The 20894-nt window shown below is 42.3% G+C and overlaps 1 protein-coding gene across 5 annotated transcripts in view; it reads right to left on the reverse strand.

Annotated features, from left to right (window-relative positions):
- Positions 1–4545: 4545 nt before the first annotated feature.
- PCMTD1 (protein-L-isoaspartate (D-aspartate) O-methyltransferase domain containing 1) overlaps positions 4546–20894 on the reverse strand; it is a 91547-nt gene continuing 75198 nt past the window's right edge. For all 5 annotated transcript variants that reach the window (XM_039524303.1, XM_039524305.1, XM_039524304.1 and 2 more), the window contains 2 exons: positions 19523–19646; positions 4546–7190 (listed from right to left, as the gene is read on the reverse strand). In XM_039524303.1, coding sequence (XP_039380237.1) covers positions 6820–7190; positions 19523–19646 — 495 coding nt within the window. In that variant the 3' untranslated portion in view covers positions 4546–6819. The remainder of the gene's footprint in view (positions 7191–19522; positions 19647–20894) is intronic.

Genomic DNA, 20894 nt, shown 5'->3' on the forward strand with positions numbered 1-20894 from the left:
GTCTAGTTCCAGAGAGAGTGGCTGTAGAGATGAAAAACTTCTCCAGCTCTTTGTCAGTAATGGTGGTCTTTCTAGGGTCATTGAACTCCTCTAGATTGTTTAATATACCAGTGCACAGTATCCTCAGATTCCAACATGCAGGCTTGCTGGTAACCCTCTTCATCTCTGAACCTTCAGCGCAAATGTCAATGCAGAAAAATTGGAGTTAGTGCTGGAGTTACTCCTTAGTGGATATTAGTTTTTATTCAAATGGGTATCTGGCATAACTCCCACCACTCAGTGAGTGGAGGGCTCCCTGGTTTAGCTGCAGAGCACTCAGCAGGTTGTATTGGGTTACCAGTAGCAGGCCTTACATGCCTGACTTAAGAGTTAAGTGTTTTAGTGAGCAAGAATTATAGGTTAGAATTTTTTCTTCAGAGACACCACTTAGTGGGTTCAGACTCTTAAGGTATGTCTACACTGCGGCTGGGAGTGTGCAGCCCAGTGCGGGTAGACACACACTAGCTCTGCTCAAGTTAGCTCACTAAAATAGCAGTATAACCAGAGAGTAGCAAAGGTGCCAGCTCAGGATAGCCACCTGAGTTCAGGGTAGACTGAGCCAGCCCTGTGCTACCCTCTGGCTACACTGTTATTTTTATCAGAGCTAGAGCATGTCTGCCTACCTGTGCTGGGATACATGCTCCCTGTTCAGAGACAAAAGCCAAAGGCTAAGATATTCAAAGATGCAGGCCTACAATTTGGCTTCTAAATTCATATTTAGTCCCCTAAATAAGTGGCCTGATTTTCAGAGGTAGTGAGCTCACAGGCAGCTGCCCTTGCTAACAACAGCTGCTGGGTTCTCAGCTCTGTTGAATATTAAGCCACTTATTTAGGGGACTAAATATGAATTTAGGAGCCTAACTTTAGCTTATGTTTGAAAATCTTGGCCTACAAATTCAACGGCTGTCTCTCAAAGAAAATAAAGACGGCAACAGACTGAGGGCAGAGAAAAACAAGGCTAATTTGCCTTAAGGGGAAAATAGAAACATTTTGAACTAGAGAGACTATGCTAAGATACCGTCTTAACAATGCAGAAGAGAGTAAAGACACCTGCCACAAAATTACCAGAGGTGGACAACTTAAAGAGACATCTCAGACACACAGGGAAACTAAGAAGGCAAAGGGAATCTGGCTCCCCAGGCTGTAGAATAGGTTATGTAAAAGCTGATGTTGGTTTCCAGGCTAGGTGATGAATCTAAGCAAAACTGCTTGTAACTGCATCTGGAGAAGACACTGTGGCTGCTTTTCAAACCCCCTGATTTTAGCAAATCTGAACCAAGCTGACATGGCCTGAGTTGAATGAGTCTTGATGTGACCTTTAAGATGCAGGTCTGGTAGGCTGTAGAAGTGAGAGATGCAGCCAGCCAGCCATTTATGGGTTCCTCATGGTAACATATTGTTATCAGAAGAATAAAAGCTAGGTGGACTTAAAGGGCTTTAGTTTGCTCCAGTAAACAGCCTACTGACCTTTTCACATAAGTTTATAGAGAAAGGGCTCACTGCTGTGGGTACACTGATGTGAGGGAAATGTTGTCAGCATGATTATTGGCTCATTAAAGTGGAATTCTGTAAATGCCTTTGATGGGAATTTAGCATGTGTTCACTCTATCTTATCCTTGCAGGATAGAACATAAGATAGATCAGTCAGTCAAAAAAAATTGAAGTCTGGGGGAAAAAAAAAGACTTTCCACAAGAGGGAGGTGAATCCATTCATAGAGTACCTCAAAGACAGCTTTCATCGACTCCCCACACATCTGATGACAATTGACAGCAGAGAACCTCATCTTTTTTGTATTCACGATAGGCCAAAAGAGGTGGCAAATGAACACTTAGGAAATAAGTGCTAAGTTGCCTGCCAGCCTGATTTAAGTGCCTAAATATGGATTTAGGAATCTCATGTACATATATGGACAAATTTTTAAGTGTTGGAAACCAAGTCCCATTGAAAACATAGCTGCTAAGCATATTTGAAAAACAAAATCAGCCTAAAATTGGTTTAGGCACCAGACTTAGTCTATTGAAAGGTGTAGGCAAGCAGTTCTCTCATTCCCCCTCCCCTACACCAAACTGTCCACTTCCCCCAGCCCCTTAAAGTTAAGCCCTCCTTGTATACTTGGATGGATTTGAAACATGTGCTCAGAAACACTACCACTCTATTTACCCTCTTCTGTACACTGAGAAGGATCCTGGATTGGCACATAGAAAGAGGCCCTGGTTTTGAGTGATCGCCTATGGCCAGACTGGTACAGTCACTGCTAACCCCCAACAAAGCTGAGAATTGTATTTTTTCAGCAAGTTAATGATCAAATCTTTATCTCAACTGAGTTTGGTTAGATGCTTTTGTTACCAGAGGTACTAGAGCAAAAACATAGCTGAGTTTTCCTCTCCACTCTTTCAAAAAGGTGTTCTTCCACAAGGTAGTCATTTTCTTAATGAGGTGGGTGGAAGAGCAGTGGCTTTTTCAGCACATTCACAAATAGATTTCTCTAGAGTCCTCTACTGGAGACAGATCTGAGCCACCACTCCTTGGTTTAGCAAGCACAAGCACGAGACTATGACTATTTGACTGAATGTATCTGCACTACATTGTTTCCCTTTTCATGCTTGTAAAGTGGAATGGTTGTAGGGTGCTGCCTACTTCTGTGCCTGCAGGGCTTAACAAAGGGAACACAATCCTGCTCCTCTTCCCCATCCAAATCCTCCCCATTTGTTTATTTTAAACAGTTTAGTCAGAATCTGTCTGGATCACTACTCTGCAGTGTAGCTAGAGTTGTGTCAGTCCCGGGATATTAATATGAGACAAGGTGGGTGAAGTAATATCTTTTATTGGACCAACTTCGGTTGGTGAGACAAGCTTTTGAGCCATACTGAGTTCTTGTGCAGGTCTGGGATCAGGACTACCTATTGGGATCTCATCTCTCTGGAGGTCAACATTGCCCTAATGTTTAGAACATCTGTGAGCAGCTGTCCTTGGAGTGACTAGTTATTTTGAGTGCAAATCCCCATTAGGTGAGGGCAATGTAGCCAAAGACAACATACACATAGCCTCCACCATCTGAGTGGGAGGAAATTCAGAAATCCAAGTCTAAAGTGGAAATCATCCCCAAGCTAGGCCATGGAGACGCACGAAGCACCTATAATCTGGGGACAGATAGTATATGTATTTAGTTCACCAAGACCTCAGGGGTTAATGTTCCTGGACAGATGCTAGAGGAACTACCAACTGTTGAGGCCTTTTGTGCACCAAGCTGCCCTACCTTAACAGCATTCACAGCACAGCCCATACCACCACTTGTTGGCTCTGACAAATTATTCCTGCCAAATCCCCCATGTCTCAGACTGTCTTGGAACACAAAAGGTAGTGTCTAGGAATTCTCGGACAAAGTTCCTCAAGGAACGAGCCAGAAACGTTGTCAAGTTTAGCTTCAAACATAGCACATTTTTTATACTAATGATGGTAGAGTCTGGTTCTTGGTTCATTTCCAACATAACAATGTGATAGGCTAGCTATTCAGATTGTGAATAGGACCAATAGAAATTTTCAACACAGGGTTTTCATTGAAAAATGGTGTTTTACTAAAACCCTAAATGTTTTGCAAAAAATTGTTTTTGTGAAAAATGTTTTCCACAATCAACCCCCGCCTCCTCAAAACTGTTTTAAACGGAAAATGTTTGGTTTCCAGCTGAATAATCAAATATCTTCAGTTAAAAAAATCAGTATTCTTTTAAATGAAAACCAACTCTAATTGTGAATGCACCTGGCCCTCACTGTACTTATTCATTTACTACTCCAAAGCATTTTCTGAACACAGGTACTATCAACCAGTGCTGTTTCCCAATTACAAATCTGACACACATCAGAGACAGAATCATAGAACTGGAAGGGACCTCGAGAGGCTATCTAGTCCAGTCCCCTGCACTCAAGGCAGGACTAAGTATTATCTAGACCATCCCTGACAGGTGTTTGTCTAACCAGCTCTTATAAATCCCCAATGATGGTGATTCCACAACCTCCCTAAGCAATTTATTCCAGTGCTTAACCACTCTGACGGTTAGGAAGGTTTTGTATCCCTCGATTCTTGACTGAGAATCTGCAAGAATCCAGAGCCTATATCTACCTGCGTTCCTTTCAAGAGGCATGATTGCTTCCAAATAGAGCAGATGTAGTTAGTTTACTGTTTGAAGTCTGTGTCCTGTATAAGAGGGGCCACCCAGGGGTAGAGGACTCTTACCCAATCTAGTCTTATGTAGTAGTTCTAATTCCAAAACTGGTGAAAGGATAAATCATCACTTCTCCCCCATTGTAGTAGTTTTTCATTTCAATTATATCATTGTTTTCTAATTAAAAAGCTACCAGAGGTCTGAATAGGAACAGACTGAAAATGAAAACCAAACACAAATGAAAGCTTTTCCATGGAAAAAACAAGTTTGAGTAAGCACAAGCCACCAAAAAAAGGTTTTTATTGCAATAATGTCCCATTATCAATTTACGTCAAAGACAATTGATTCATTTTGCATTTCTACTTTTTTATTTAATGTAAATGTAAATTCAACAGTGTAAAATAAATCCACATATAAACACAAAAGAAACTTTCAGTGACTCTCAAAAAGTTACATAGTGAATAATCATGAAAAATCATCCATTGTCTATTTTACCAAGTATACAAGAGTGAAAAACAATGCAGAAAGTCAATCTTCAAAAGCATCCTGTATAAAGTTCTCAAAGAAAATATGTAAATTATATTTAGTAACTTCAACCTCTTGAACATATGGATGCTGATTCTGGAAAGGGGAGAAGACAAAATTCCCAGGCTACCTGGAAAGTATAACAGCTTGAATTTCAGATTATTTAAATTTTAATTCCATCTAAAAACCAAAATGTTTAATTAAAGAGTATATTCAATGGTTCCAATAGCTAAGCCACTGCAATTACTCCATTAGTATCATTTTATAGGAAAATATCTAAACTATCTCTTACCTGTGAAAATAATGTCAGGAAATAAAGGCAGGGTTTTTTTTAATTTTATTTATTCATGCTGTGAATATGCTGTGGAAAAAACTCCACATGCTGGTACAATAGGCCTTTCATCAAGTTGCCTTTTCAATAGTACTAAGACATACTTTTTAAAATGGTAAATGAAGCATGAAATGCACAATCAAAAATCACTGTCCAATTTGTAGCAGGACTAACTATTATCTCACCGTTAAAGCCTGAAACAATGTTTAATTTTTAAGTGACTACTGGAAAATGGGGTTATTACACTAGGTGTGTAATATCTGGCTATGAAAATAATAACTGCAATGGTGATGATTTTATCTTATGGTTAAATGGTCGATGGATTTAATAATTAATATTACCACAACAGTACATATATTGCACAGAAATTTTCTCTAAGAGGAATGTTTTCCATTAGGTCCAACAGACAGATGTTTCCAATAAAAGTGGCTTTTACTGAATATCATTCCTAGTTCTTAAACTGCATTCTCCCTCATGGCTATGCTACAATACACTCAAAATATTAAATGGGCAAAAATGCACAAAGCACTCCATCAAGCCAAGAAGAAAACTGCAAGCAACTTCACCAAATGAGAGGGAAGAGGTGGAGGGGAAATATTCAAATGAGCACTCTGTGGGTCCCAAAGTTTAAGCCGCTACTCTCAATTTCCAACAGATAGATATAAAAGATTGTGAATATTTATGAGCTAAAAATAGCTGTGTTCAGAAACAAATGTAAGGCCAGCACAACCCTGCCTTCTCAGAGAAATATTTAGATGAAATACAAAATCCACTTACTAAAGTGCATCTGCTGAACAAATTCTACTATTACAGCTATCCAAGTAAGCAATACAAGCTAAATTTTATTCATATTCTATTCTATTAAAGTAGTAAATATAAATCATTTAATTCTAAATTACAATCTTTTTTATTACCAAATGTGTGTCTATACTGTGAATTTTAGAAAGAAACTAAATAAGTTGTCTTAAAACCCTTGAGAATGAGAAAATGTCTTTATTTATAAATACTGAAAATGTAGTATGGAGTTAAACAAATAGGGTTGTAGTAAGCATCTTGCTTTATATTCAACATGATGTTCCCTTAAGGCTCCGAGAGAAATGGTCACTTTTCTCAAGATCTTTTGGCAAAAGATGTAAATGCAAAAGTAGCAGGGTCACCTGACATTTCAGAACTTGCATTTTTGTATTTCATTAAAGCCAGCTCATTTAATGTCTGTATACAGTTATTGCACTTATGTATTTCTTGGAATACATTTATATCAACACGGTAATAATGACTGCAACAAAGTCATGGTAAAATAAATGTTTTTAAAGGGTACAATTTCAATATTACATGAGAAATGCCTGTGTGCATGTTTAAAACCTCATGCAGACAACTGTTATTCAAGTCAGAATGCATTTGTTCAACAGCTATTTAGCACATATAAAATTTCACTTACCCTTCTATCAATACAAATCTGTTAAAGATCAAAAAAGATTTACCATGCCAAGTCTTGATTAGTGCTGCATACTGCTTTGGAATATCTTTCTATCAGAGTTAAAACTGTATTTCTCAAAATTTAAAGAAAAATAGATTTTTAAAAAGGGATTCTCTACTACCGAATAAAGTCTTTGTAGCAAAGTTAAGACAGAGAAGTTACAATTTATCACTGTACTTCAGTCTTGTTGAAAGACTAATTATATTTGTCCATCTATTTCTTAATAAATGCTACATTTTCAAGAATAAAGGAGCTATCAGTAGGCATTGTTTCTACTTAAAATGAGTTACTTTTCTCTGTAGTACGTCAAGTATGCTTTTAAAGATTCGGGTAGCGGTAGACTCATAATTTTTTCTCGCAATACATTTCGAGGAGGTTCCTCTGGCTTCAAGGCTTCATTGTGATCTTTATCATCATCATCTTTGTTGTCTTCTTCCATCCTTTCATCCTCTTCACTGTCTAGAGGCTGAGGAATGAGCTGATTGCCTACAAACACATAGGTGTTAATCCTGCGTCTACGGCACCTCCTGCGTTTTCGTTTTGGTGGGGGCTTCTGAGGGATACCCTTGGCTTGCATCTCATCATTTATGAAATTTCGAAGAGTGCGTCTAATGTAGATCCGAGATAAGTCCTGTAGATTCCTAACAGCACATGGGGCTAAGAGGAAAAAGAAAAATTATGCATGACATATCAGTGAAATTGTTATTTTCTAAAAGTAAGAAACTGCTGCAGAAAGATAAAGTATGATACTGAACCGCAATTTGAAGATTGTCTACGATATGCAAATATAAAAGGCAAAGCTTGGCAACCTTTGACAAATCATGTAGCAGATCAGTAACATTATGTGAGCGGGCTTTACTTATGGTTTTTGAAGGGTGGAGTGTAGAATCATAGAATATCAGGGTTGGAAGGGACCTCAGGAGGTCATCTAGTCCAATCCCTGCTGAAAGCAGGGCCAATCCCCTGGGAGAGGGTGCATCTCAGCTGATGTGCTCTTCAGAGTAGCCAAGCAGAAGTTTACTGGATCACACACACCCAAGGGGAGGAAATATAAGCCCTTTCCTCCCTGGTTGGGGTGCACTACATGTCCAGAGCAATGGCTCCCTCTCCTGGGATTAGAGTAGGACCAGGTTTCTGATCTGCTGTCCGCATTGCACTAGTTGCCTTTTTAGGGCAGGGAAGAAATGTTTCCATCGCTGCCATACTGGCTTGGATAGGTGTTGTTTTTCCCCCCCACTTTTCCCACAGCCCCCCAGTGACCCGGTAGGGTGGGTTAGGAGGTAAAGTTCACATTGTCCCAACTTGACAGGTGTCCAGTACAGGTACCATCTGATAGTGTGCCCACTTCCCTGATGAACCGGAACTGGAAGTGGAGTTATGGGAAGGAGCTCCTGATGTCTTCTTGTATCAGACAACCCCTTTTCCCCCAAATCTTGTACAAGGGGAGGGAAGTGGGGTCTCAGCAATAGCTCTGGGATCAGCTTAGGGGGGTAGGGTGGGATGGGGAAGAGAAGAGAAGCCTGATGGCAACCCCTTTCCCCTGCCCCGGGCAGAACACATTATGAAAGAAAGCATAATCTACTTGGACAAGTTAGTCTGGAACTATCCAGCAACGAGTTAAATAAAGTTGAAGTTGAGTGAAACCACATCCCTTGTGTCCTTGTCTTTCTTCATGCATCTCTGGGACAATACAACAGAAATAGACCAGTTTCAAGTATGGAAAAATGATATGGGGAAGAGGCAAAAATTGGTTAAAAAAATTAGATATGCTCCCACTACTGGATTTAAAAAAAAATTTAGCAGCCAGATACATTTCAGACAACGCTTTTTCCTCCGATATTTACAGATGCATATGGAGGCTTCAATTGGGTGCTAAAAAATGGAATAGAGAAGAGTAATATTTATGATGCTCTGCCTGTAAAACACTGATTCTTGTACTGGCAACAAGGATTTTAGTCAAATTTCTGGAAATTTCAATGGCAAATCTAAAAAAACCCCAACATGTTGATTTAAAAGAACAAAACCAATTAAAACCTCTTAAAGATACATTTGTTAAATCACAAGCTTACTGAGCCCTGGTCTCAGGCCATGCTTCAGTCATAGATTTGTATACAAACTATAAAAGATTTAGAGGGTAAAGAAGATGAACTAGTAGACATTCCTACCACAAATGGGACTCAAAGTTTGAAGAGCCCTTCATAAATCATAGGAGAAATGAACAAACTATTTGATAAAATGCTGAAATAAAAGTCTGAAAGTAAAGGTCCCAAGAGAAGCATACGAGCCAATGAGCTCTCAGCCTTTCTTCTCCATAAAACTAATAGGATGAAACAACACCTAAAATCAAAATCCTCTCATCCCAAATACACATAAAATCAGACATTTTATTATTTCTACTACTACATACACAGATGATAATATTCCATTAGATTTCTTAAAGGAAATAAATATATTTGTAACGTCTTGAGGACTTAAAGAAAGTTTCTTCAATCACATCAGGAATCACTTATCCCAATTATCTCCTAAGAATGGTAAAGTAAAGCTTCACATATGGACATGTGTGTTAGTGAGATAAATACATTATCCCTCATGATTCCATGCCAAAAAAATTCTTAGCACCAACTGCATTAATACAGGAGGGGAAGCATCCAAGTTTTACAGTGCCTACAGACTCATTTCGCTATACTAAATGTAGATTATGAACTCCTCACAAAGATTGTGTTTAAAGGCCTGAAACACTGATTGTGCACTTGAATTTAGTTTATAACAGGCCAACATAGCTCAGTTAATACCAAGCACCTAAACCAGGGGTAGGCAACCTATGGCATGCGTGCCGAAGGCGGCATGCGAGCTGATTTTCAGTGGCACTCACACTGCCCAGGTCCTGGCCATTGGTCTGGGGGGCTCTGCATTTTAATTTACTTTACATACAATAGTTTAGTTATATATTATATACTTATAGAAAGAGATCTTCTAAAATGTTAAACTCGGCACACCACGTCTGAAAGGTTGCCAACCCCTGAGCTAAACACATTTTGACTTTTAAAAATTCAACTCTAGATAAGAGAGTAAGACCCTAGATAAGCTTTTGATGCTGAGAAAGTCTTTGGTTGGCTCAAATGGAAACTTGTTTTTTAAATTTAAATAGTAGCAATAATGGGCTTTGAAGCTGTATAAGAAAAAAATGACACCTTCCATAATCATTTTCACTTAAAGATATTTATTCTACAGACGGGAACAAGACATTTTCTAAAGGAGGAGGTTATTTACCTTTAATTGGAGGTTTTTCAGGATATATGGTCCCTATTAGTATTCCAAATGTGGGTGCGTGTTTGCGCCATGTGCTGGAAGGTTTTCTTAGTAGTGTCTGTTGACCTGCACGTGCATCCCCTTGTGCTCACAGGCCAAGGTCGTGAGGGTCAATGCTTCTCCGGTGTCACCCTTACCGCTGAGTAGTCCAGCCCTTAGCAGAGGGGATGGCGGGCGGATACTGGAATACAAATAGGGACCACACATCTCAAAGAACCTGCAGTTACAGGTAAGTAACCTCCTCTTCTTCTTCGAGTGATGGTCCCTGTATGTATTCCAAATGTGGGTGAGTAGAGAGCAGTGATCAGCATGGAGGTGGGTGCAAGGATGTGAGAGGAAGTACACTTTGTAGTACAGCACGACCTACAGCACTGTCTGCAGCTGCTGCTTGGCCGATGGCATAGTGGGATGTGAACATGTGGATGGAGCACCATGTTGCTACATGATGGATGTCATGCCATGAGACATCCACTTGCATAGAGTGTGCTGTGACTCCATCAGGCGGCGGTAAGTTGGATAATGTGTAGCATTTATGGATGAACCTGGAGATCCATTTGGAGATTCGTTTGGGAGGAAAGGGCTTGGCCCTTGGATCAGTCAGCAATGGCTACAAATAGTTTTGGTGAAGAACGAAAAGCACAGGTCTCGAAGAATGTAGAATGAAGTGCACAGCGGATGTTGAGGGAGTGTAGGACTCTGTCCATGCCGGAGGCATAAGGCTTGGGGTAGAACACAGGCAGATGGATGTACTGATTTAGGTGGAACTCCAACACTACTTTTGGGAGGAATTTAGGATATAGCTGTAAGGAACACTATGGAACACTAAGCAGGGTGGGTCAGACATCATGACCGCCAGTTCACTGACTCATCTAGCTGAGGTAATGGCCACTAAGAACATCACCTTCATAGCGAGATGGGAGAGGGAGTGTGTTGCTAGTGGCTGAAGGAGGGCTTCATGAGGGCAAAGAGAATGAGATTAAGGGGGCTTGAGTACTGGTGAGAAAGTATTGAGACGACCTGTCATGAAATGGATGGTGGTAGGGTGTGTAACACTGAAGCGCTGTCCATGGGGGGAGAAAGGCACTGAGTGCTGCTAGGTGGACCCATATAGAGCTGAGGGACAGGCCTGACATTTTGAGCTTGAGAAGGTAGTGGAGGACAATAGATAGGGATATTACACTCAGTGGGTGGTGATCCTATGAGATGAAGCATTTCCATTTAGCTTGGTAACAGGCCCTGGTGGATGCCCTCCTGCTCTGGTTAGGAATTTATCATACCAGTTTGGAGCATGCTTTGTCTACCCCCAGCCCCATCCAAAACCCAGGCTGTGAGGAGAAGAGGGCCTGGATTGGGATGCTGGCCCTGGCCCAATCTTGTATGAGGAGATCCAGAAGCATTCAGAGGTGGAGTGGTGTGCAGGTGGCGAGTATGAGGAGATGTGTGAACCAAAACTGATGGCGCCAGAACAGGGCTATAAGTATTATGGTAGCTCGGCAAATCTTGCGTAGCACTTGTGGGAGGAGGAGGTTGGGGGAAGGCTTAGTGGAAGTTGCCCATCGAGGGGAGAAGAGCATTGCTCTGAGAGTCCTCCTGTGACACATGGCTAGAAAGGGTTAAACATCCTGCAAAATAAATAACCCTCAAAAGACATGTGGGGAGATGATGTTTGTGTTTTTGTTTATTTACATATGTATGAGTAGGGTTGACAATGTAATCAACAGTCCGTCTATGCTGTATTCTGATAATTCAGAAGTCAAAAGAACATCCTATCACTTAAATGAATTGTAATCACGGGATATTTTGGTATTCATCTTTCCTTGAAACGTACTGTGAATGGTGGAGGAACAAGGAAATGGCCTTATATTAATTCGTATAGCTAAGTACTGGTGATGGACCTCTTTCAAAGTCATCCTAATTACCTTTTGTTCCCTGAGGAACTCCAACTTGTCAAGAGACATGAAATTGTATAAAAGATCCTTGAATCCCGATTCTGTCGTCTCAGATCTGCTTATGCTTCATCAGGAGAAGTTTGAGTTGCAAGACTGAGGTCCCAGTGATGCTGGTATGCCCTGAATATGAGATTTGGGCCTTGGACTATAACCTATGAACTATTTCTGAAAGAACTCTGCAACTACAATGTTCACCATCTCTCCTATGAATCTGAACATCAATGAATCAAACTCATGTCTGTATGTATATTGATCTTTTAACCATTCTCTCTCTCTCTCATGTTTTTTAATAAAGTTTATTTTAGTTAATAAGAATTGGCTGTAGCATGTATTTGAGTAAGATCTGAAACACTCATTAACCTGGGAGGTAATGTGTCCAATCCTTTGGGATTGGTAGTACCTTTTCTTTTATAGGACAAAATAAGAGTTACAGAAATTTTCGTTATATGTGATGTAGGTACCTGGATAGAGCCTGAGGCTGGATCACTATAAGGGAACTATGTTGTTTGGACTTCTGAGTAACCAGTAAAGTAATAAAGAAGCTGTTTTATGTTGGCTTGGTGAATCTAAGTATTGGAATATCCACCAGCTTTATGGGGACTGTCTGCCCCATTCTTTGTAGTTCACCCTAATTGAGTGACCATAGCTGGCTCCCCACTAGGACCCTGGTCACACCTCCCTTATGGCTTATGGCTCCCCCTGGAATAATAAAGGGGCACTTTGCAGTTCTCATGAGTGGTAAAGAGATCCCAGCATGTGGTGCCCCATTTGTGGGGAAAGTATCAGAGTGTGGCATCGTTCATTCCTACTCATGGTTGACACAGAGAATTCTGCTGAGGGCATCAGCCAGGCACTATGGGGTGCCTGGCAGATACATGGTGTGGAACATCACATGGTGTTTGATGCACCAGTTCCAAAGGTGGATGGACTGGGAGCAGAGAGAGGTAGACTTGGTGCTGCCCTGCTTGTTGATGTACACAACTGCTGCGATGTTCTCAGAGAGTAATTGAACATGGCGGGAACAGATGAGAGGAAGAAATGCCTGGCATGCAAAACAGACTTCCATCAGTTCTAGCACGTTTATTTGCATCCTGGCCTCTTTGTGGTGTCCAGACACCCTGGGCTATGTGATGGTCTAGGTGGGCTCCCCAACCCGCGAGGGAGGAATCTGTTTTGATCATGGCCTTTAGGGTAGGAGGGGTGAAGGAGGTACCAACTATGACCTTGGAAGGGTCAGTCCACTATGTGAGGGAGACCAGAACTGTCTGGTGGGGGGGGGACAATGAGTTTGGCCTCCAAGCAGTCCTTTTTGCTCCTCTTCATCTACAGACCGAATGTTTGGAAGCAATGCATGTGTAGACATGGTTGCAGGGTCACACAGAAGTACAGGCTGCCATATGTCCAAGGAGGAAGAGACAATAGTGAACCATGGTGCATGGGTTGTAGCATAGGTCTGCAAAGCAGTCTGCCAGAGGACAGCTCATGCCACAATGGAGTCGAGTCGCGTCCCCTTACATGGAAATAGAGAAATTTCTGGTGGGTTGGGTGAATGTCAATGTGGAAGTAGGCATCCTCCATGTTGAGAGCCACAAACAAGGCCCCGTAGCAGAGACAAGGGATAATGGATACCAATGTCCCATACAGAAATTGGCTTTTCTGATAAAGGTGTTCAGTAGTTGAAGTTTGAGAATGAGGTGGCACCCTCTGCCCTTCTTTGGGATGAGGAAGTATGAGAAATAGAAGCCTCTTCCCATGTAGGGAGGTGGTACCCACTCTATGGCTCCTTTCACGAGAAGAGTGTCGGCTTCTTGTTGGAGAATGCACTGATGCGCAGGTTCCCCTAGGTGGTCCGGGGGAGGAGGAGGCTGATGCAGGGTTAAAAGAAAAGAGAAATTCTACAACAGGGTCGGCAACCTATGGCATGCGTGCCAAAGACAGCATGCGAGTCGATTTTTAATGGCACGCTTCGGCCACTGCTGGTCCCGGTGAGCGGGGCCGATAGCCAGGACCCCGGCAGGCAGCAGCGTTCAATTAAAAATCCTGCCTGGCCCAGCCCACTCTTCTCCGCCCCCCGCCTACCGCTGGTGGGGGCAGAAGCAAGCTTGGTCCTGTCGGCTGCTGCTGTAGGGCAGGCTCTGCCGGGAGCCAAACTTCCCTCTCCCCTGCCTATTCCCCCAGCGTGCTGCGTCATGCCCCACCTCCTCTCACTCCCTGCCGCTGATGGCCCTTGCGAGGGAGGGGAGAAGAGGAGCCTCAGCACCCTCGCTGCTCAGACTGGGAAGGAGGTGGAGAAGAGGCAGAAGGGGGGCCTTGGGGAAGGGGGCATATCCCTCCAGCCCCCCGCCATGAGCCGCTCAGGGCAGGAGGCTGGGAGCACCCCCCCCCAGCCCTGACCCCTGCACCCTCCTCACACTACAGCCCCCTGCACCCCCCACGACCCCAGCCATGACTCTGGCACCCCCCACATATACCCAGTCCCCCCACAACCCATGCCCTGACTCCTGCACCCCCTTCACATGCCCCCAGCCTTCTGCCCTGACTCCTGCACCCTCCACACATACCCAGCCCCCCACCCCATGCCCTGACTCCTGCACCCTCCTCCCACACATCCTGCCCTGACTCTTGCACTCCCCACACATACCCAGACCCCCAAAACCCTCTGCCCTGGCTCCTGCACTCCCCACACATACCTAGCGCCCCCACACCCCATGCCCTGACTCTTGCACCCCCCACATCCTCACCCCCCCACTCTGAGCACCAAATAGGAGCTCCTGCACCCCACACCCCCACATTCCCACCTGCACCCCTCACATCAAATGGGAGCTGCCCAGGTAAGTGCTCCACACCCAAACCTCCTGCCCCAACCCTGAGCCCCCTCCCTCATTCTAGCTCCTGGCCAGACCCTGCAACCCAACCCCCAGCCCTGTGCTCAGTGCACCCCCACCCACAGCTCAGTGCAGAGATTGAGGAAGAGAATAGGCCAGAACCAGAGAGAAGGTAGGTACCCACTCTATGTGGACAGGGCTGGGAGCCCAGACTGGCAGCGGGTTGAGTGGGGCCAGCAGCCGGGACCCTGGCTGGCAAGAGCCAGCGGTCGGAACCCCAGACCGACAGCAGGCTGAGCTGCTCAGTCCACTGCTGGTCTGGGGTCCCGGCCCCCACTCAGCCTGCCAGCGGTCTGGGGTCCTGGCCCCCAGCCAGCCCGCTTCTGGTCAAGGATTCTGGCTACCGGCCCCTTGCCAGCCAGGGTCCTGGCCGCAGGCCCCACTCAGCCTGCTGTTGGCCTAGGTGAAAGGAACCCCAGGCCGGCAGTGGGCTGAGCAGGCCGGCGGTATAAGATCAGCATTTTAATTTTATTTTAAATGAAGCTTCTTAAACATTTTGAAAACCTTGTTTACTTTACATACAACAATAGTTTAGTTATATAATATACAGACTTGTAGAGAGAGACCTTCTAAAAAACGTTAAAATGCATTACCGGCACGCAAAACCTTAAGTTAAAGTGAATAAATGAAGACTCGGCACACCACTTCTGAAAGGTTGCCGACCCCTGTTCTACAACAACGAACAATATAAACACCTATATACAAATGGACAAAAGTCACTCTCTTAAACTAAGAGTGTGAAAGAACGAGGGTTCTGACTCACACCACATGGCGGTAATAGGGAATTGGAGAGGTGTTGATCTGCATAACCTATTATACCCTCAGCTACGAGCATTAGGGGATGCCTGATGCATGTGCAGGTCAACAAATACTGCTAAGAAAATCTTCTAGATCCGGCGCATAGAGTGCATTTGCACCCACATTTGGAATATACATATAGGGACCATAAAGAACAACTTTTAGTTGTCTAGTACAGAGATTAACATCAAATAGTTTCACAGTTAAGGTTGCACCAGGACTCTCCTTTTAGTGCAAACTTTGCAGTCTTCTAGTTCTGTTCTGCCTTTTGAATGATTTGATTGGCTCACAGAAGGACTGCAGTAACTGTCAGTACAACACCTGACATGCCCCTCCATATTTGTATTAAGTTCTATATTGGTTCTAATAAGCAAGACTTGGACTCCAACTTAGGCTTGTTTTATTCTGGCTGTGACAGCTAGAACGGAAGAACGGCCATTCTGGGTCAGACCAATGGTTCATCTAGCCCAATATTCTGTCTTCTAACAGTGGCCAATGCCAGGTGCTTCAGAGGGAATTAACAGAACACGTAATCATCAAGTGATCCATCCCCTATTGCCATTTCCAGCTTATGACAAACAGAGGCTAGGGACACATCAGAGCATAGTAATAGCCATTGACGGACCTATCCTCCATGAACTTAACTAGTTCTTTTTTGAACCCTGTTATAGTCTTGGCCTTCACACCATCCTTTGGCAAAGAGTTCCACACGTTGACTGTACAGTGTGTGAAGAAATACTTCCTTTTGCTTGTTTTAAACATGCTACCTATTAATTTCATTTAGTGACCGCTAATTCTTGTGGTATGAGAAAGAGTAAACAATGCTTCCTTATTTACTTTCTCCACACCAGTCATGATTTTACAGACCTCTAACCCATCCCCCTTTTGTCATATCTCTTCCAAGCTGACAAGTCCCAGTCTTATTAACCTCTCCTCAATGGAAGCTGTTCCATACCCATAATTATTTTGTAGCCCTTCTCTGTACCTTTTCCAATTCCAATATATCTTTTTTGAGATGGGGCGACTGCATCTGCATGCAGTATTCATGGATTTATATAGAGGCAACATGATATTTTTGGTCTTATTATCTATCCCTTCCCTAACGATTCCCAACATTGTTAGCTTTTTTGACGGCTGCTGCACATTGAGTGGATGTTTTCAGAGAACTATCCACAATGACTCCAAGATCTCTTTCTTGAGTGGTAACATCTTATTTAGACCCCATCATTTTTTATGTATAGTTGGGATTATGTTTTCCAATGTGCATTACTTTGCATTTATCAACATTGAATTTAATCTCTTTTGTTGTCCAGTCACCCAGTTTTGTTAGATCTCTTTTTAACTCTTCGCAGTCTGCTTTGGACTTAACTATCTTGAGTAGTTTGTATCATCTTCAAATTTTTCCACCTCACTGTTTACCCGTTTTCCCCACATCATTTAGGAATATGTTGAACAATACTGGTCCCAGTACAGACTCCTGTGTGGGACACCACTATTTACTTCTCTCCATTCTGAAAACTGATAATTTATTCCTACCCGTTGGTTTTCTATCTTTTAATCAGTTACTGATCTATGAGAGGATCTTCCCTCTTATCCCAGGACAGCTTATTGGTGAGAGACCTTGTCAAAAGCTTTCTGAAAAATCTAAGTACACTATATCCACTGGATCCCCCTTGTCCACATGCTTGTTGACCCCCTCAAAGAATTCTAGTAGATTGGTGAGGCATGATTTCCCCTTACAAAAACCATGTTGACTCTTCCCCAACAAATTGTGTTCATCTATGATAACTCTGATAACTCTGTTCTTTACTATAGTTTCAACCAATTTGCTTGGTACTGAAGTTAGGCTTAGCGGCGTGTAATTTCCAGGATCGCCTCTAGAGCCTTTTTAAAATATTGGTGTCACATTAGCTATCTTCTAGTCATCTGGTACAGAAGTTGATCTAAATGACAGGTTACTTACCACAGTTAATAATGCTGCCATTTCACATTTGAGTTCCTTCCTACACTGCCTCCTTTCAAAGTACTGTATCTAGAACACAAGAAGTAGGTTTTCCCCCTGCCTATACCTCTAGGCAGGAAAGAGGATTTGAAAAAAATGAATTTATATCATAAGAACTGAAGCAAGGTAGTGGAGAGAGCTTGAAAAGTGTTTTTCACCATCTAGGGAATATGACTGAATTGGATTGAGAACCCTGGTCATAAGACAGTGTAAAGTGTGTAAAAATGGCTGAACAGAGAAGGGCAACTGGGCACTTTTGAAAATCCCACTAAGCACCACATTTAAATACCTTTTAAAAAATTGATCCAAAGTGTTGGAATGAGAAAGAAAATCCCAATCACCATTTGTTAAGCATCTCCATGTCTCTGAAATATTCTGGCCCCCTTCCCAAGGCACAGACTATAGAGAGGCACAGAGGCTTACCATCACCCATCAGGCATGTGATGCTTTTGGCCATCCCATTCCACTCTGGGGGAGAAGAGGGATTTATGCAATGTTTCACTGCTCTTTGGAAGGCAGCACAACGGGCATACCTTCACCATCCTCTGCAACATCAAGTAATAACTTTGTATGTTTTATTTGTGCTTAGTCAAAGTGGTCTTCGTGGACTGTGAGGGGAGATGTATTCTTGCCTCAGTATTCTTACCAGCAAGTTAAAGAAGTATGGGCTGGATTAATGGACTATAAAGGTGGATAGAAATCTGGCTAGCTGATCGGGCTCAACAGGTAGTGATCAATGGCTCCATGTCTAGTTGGCAGCCGGTATCAAGTGGAGTGCCCCAAAGATCTTCATTAATGATCTGGAGGATGGCGTGGATTGCATCCTCAACAAATTTGCAGAGGACACTAAGCTGGGAGGAGTGGTAGATATGCTGGAGGGTAGGAACAGGATACAGAGGGACCTAGACAAATTAGAGGATTGGGCCAAAAGAAATCTGATGAGGTTCAACAAGGATAAGTGCAGAGTCCTGCACTTAGAACAGAAGAATCCCATACACTGCTATAGACTAGGAAACGAGTGACTAGGCAGCAGGTCTGCAGAAAAGGACCTAGGGGTTACAGTGGACGAGAAGCTGGATAGGAGTCAACAATGTGCCCTCATTGCCAAGAAGGCAAACAGCATTTTGGGCTGTATAAGTAGGGGCACTGCCAGTAGATCGAGGGACGTGATCATTCCCCTCTATTTGGCATTGGTGAGGCCTCATCTGGAGTACTGTGTCCAGTTTTGGGCCCCACACTACAAGAAGGATGTGGAAAAAATGGAAAAAAGTCCAGCAGAGGGCAACAAAAATGATTAGGGGGCTGGAACATATGACTTATGATGAGAGGCTGAGGGAACTGGGATTATTTAGTCTTCAAAAGAGAAGAATGAGGGGGGATTTGATAGCTGCTTTCAACTACCTAAAAGGGGGTTCCAAAGAGGATGGATCTAGACTGTTCTCAGTGGTACCAGAAGACAGAACAAGGAGTAATGGTCTCAAGTTGCAGTGGGGAGGTTTATGTTGGATATTAGGAAAAACTTTTTCACTAGGAGGGTGGTGAAGCACTGGAATGGGTTACCTAGGGAGGTGGTGGAATCTCCTTCCTTAGAGGTTTTTAGGGTCCGACCTGACAAAGCCCTGGTTGGGATGATTTAGTTGGGGATTGGTCCTGCTTTGAGCAGGGGCTGGACTAGATGACCTCCTGAGTGTCCTTTCCAACCCTGATATTCTATGATTCTATGTCAACAATAGGATTTTGGGAATGTCCACAAGAAAAAATGAGGGAGGGAAACAGGAAACTCACTGTATGGTTTTAATTTAAAATACAAAAAATAATACACTTAATTGGGTACAGAGAGATTTGTGTCTTAGTGACGCTGAACACAAGTCAGAAATTTTATATATCAGAACCAGAGGGGGCTAGAGCTTTTCTGAACAGTACATTCCCATTCTAGTGCATTATGTCTGTAAAACACAGCCTCCCCACTCTGTGGACAGGAATACCAGCTCAGGCACAATAAACTAGATGTGCCAAAAAGGAAAAGCCACAACAGATGACACTTACGGAGTCCCACAGTATCACGTTTGCTGTTGTCATTCCTATTGGGTTGTACTAATGGAGCAAATGAAACAGCAAGGATGTTTTTACTTTCCCAAGTGTTCTGTCCAGTTCGCAGGATTTGTGTTAGCTGCATGAAAACAACAAAAATATAAGACAAAGTTCAGCAGTTAAGAAAATTATTTCATCTGCTTTCTTGTTTGTTTTTGCTACACCCACCATTCTTCACTTTGAGGCAGTTTATAACATTGCCATTTTAATTTGCTTCAAATGTAATTCAGAGAAGCTGTTCTCTTGTCAAATCTGAATTTGATATACTTTAGAAAATGATATTCAGCCATTTCCCATTTTGTTGTGCTCTGAAAAAAATAAGAGCTTTGACATATATTTATGTTTTATTAACAATGCCCTTTTGGTAACTTTTTTTTAAAGTTCAAATGTCCAAATTATTTACATTTAATATTACTGTAAGCTAAGAAGGCAGAGCGACATTTAGAAAGATTTAGTACAGTTTCATCTGCATTTGCGTGATCATACTCTGAAAACCCTAAACTGCCTAGACACAACCTGTGTCTAACCACCACAGTAGTGGGCACATAACTACACATCTCTCTATAGGATGTATTGTTAAAGATGCTTTATTCGTGTCTGAAAAATAGGAGAAATGAACACACCTCTATTATTAAATTAATCTAGCAGGTCTTTTTTTGGCATTGGCCCAGGGTAAAACCAGCAAGTCCAAGATCACGATAATTCTCACTTTCTCTTGCATTCATAAATATTAGCGAAGTATACTTATATGAATCATTAATCTTCTATTTAATTAGAATAGAATTTTCCTTTAAAAATATTTTAGTTTATCTATATAGGGAATGTTTACTAGTGAAAGTAACATGATATGCTCATCAATTTAGAAAGCACCCAATTATGCTACCTATATGATAGCATATTTTAATGATACAAGTTTTTAAACAATTTCAGTGCTGTTTTGAAGAAGTTATGTAGCAACTATATGGCAACCCCTTTAGTGAGAACTGTTAACTAGGAAGTATCTTGCAAACTAATCTTCAGCTCAAACATTTCAATAAAAATTTGGCTGTAAAGGGACAGTAACTTGAGCAAGTCACTTCATCTCTCTGCATCAGTGTCCCCCATCAGTAAACTGGAGATAATAATGCTTACTTTTGCCTGTAAAACTTTTTGAGATCTATGAATACAAATGATATAGGTGCTAATTATTTTATTATTAAATTACACTTCTGACTGAAAATATATTCCCTATTATTGTGACAAATAACACCTAAGATAACATCTGAAAGAGAACATTAAAAAACTCAATGTTGTTAGTCTGCCTACTTTGTGCATTTGACAGCACTTT

Source organism: Mauremys reevesii, linkage group 2, assembly GCF_016161935.1.
Source record: "Mauremys reevesii isolate NIE-2019 linkage group 2, ASM1616193v1, whole genome shotgun sequence".
Taxonomy (NCBI): Eukaryota; Metazoa; Chordata; order Testudines; family Geoemydidae; genus Mauremys; species Mauremys reevesii.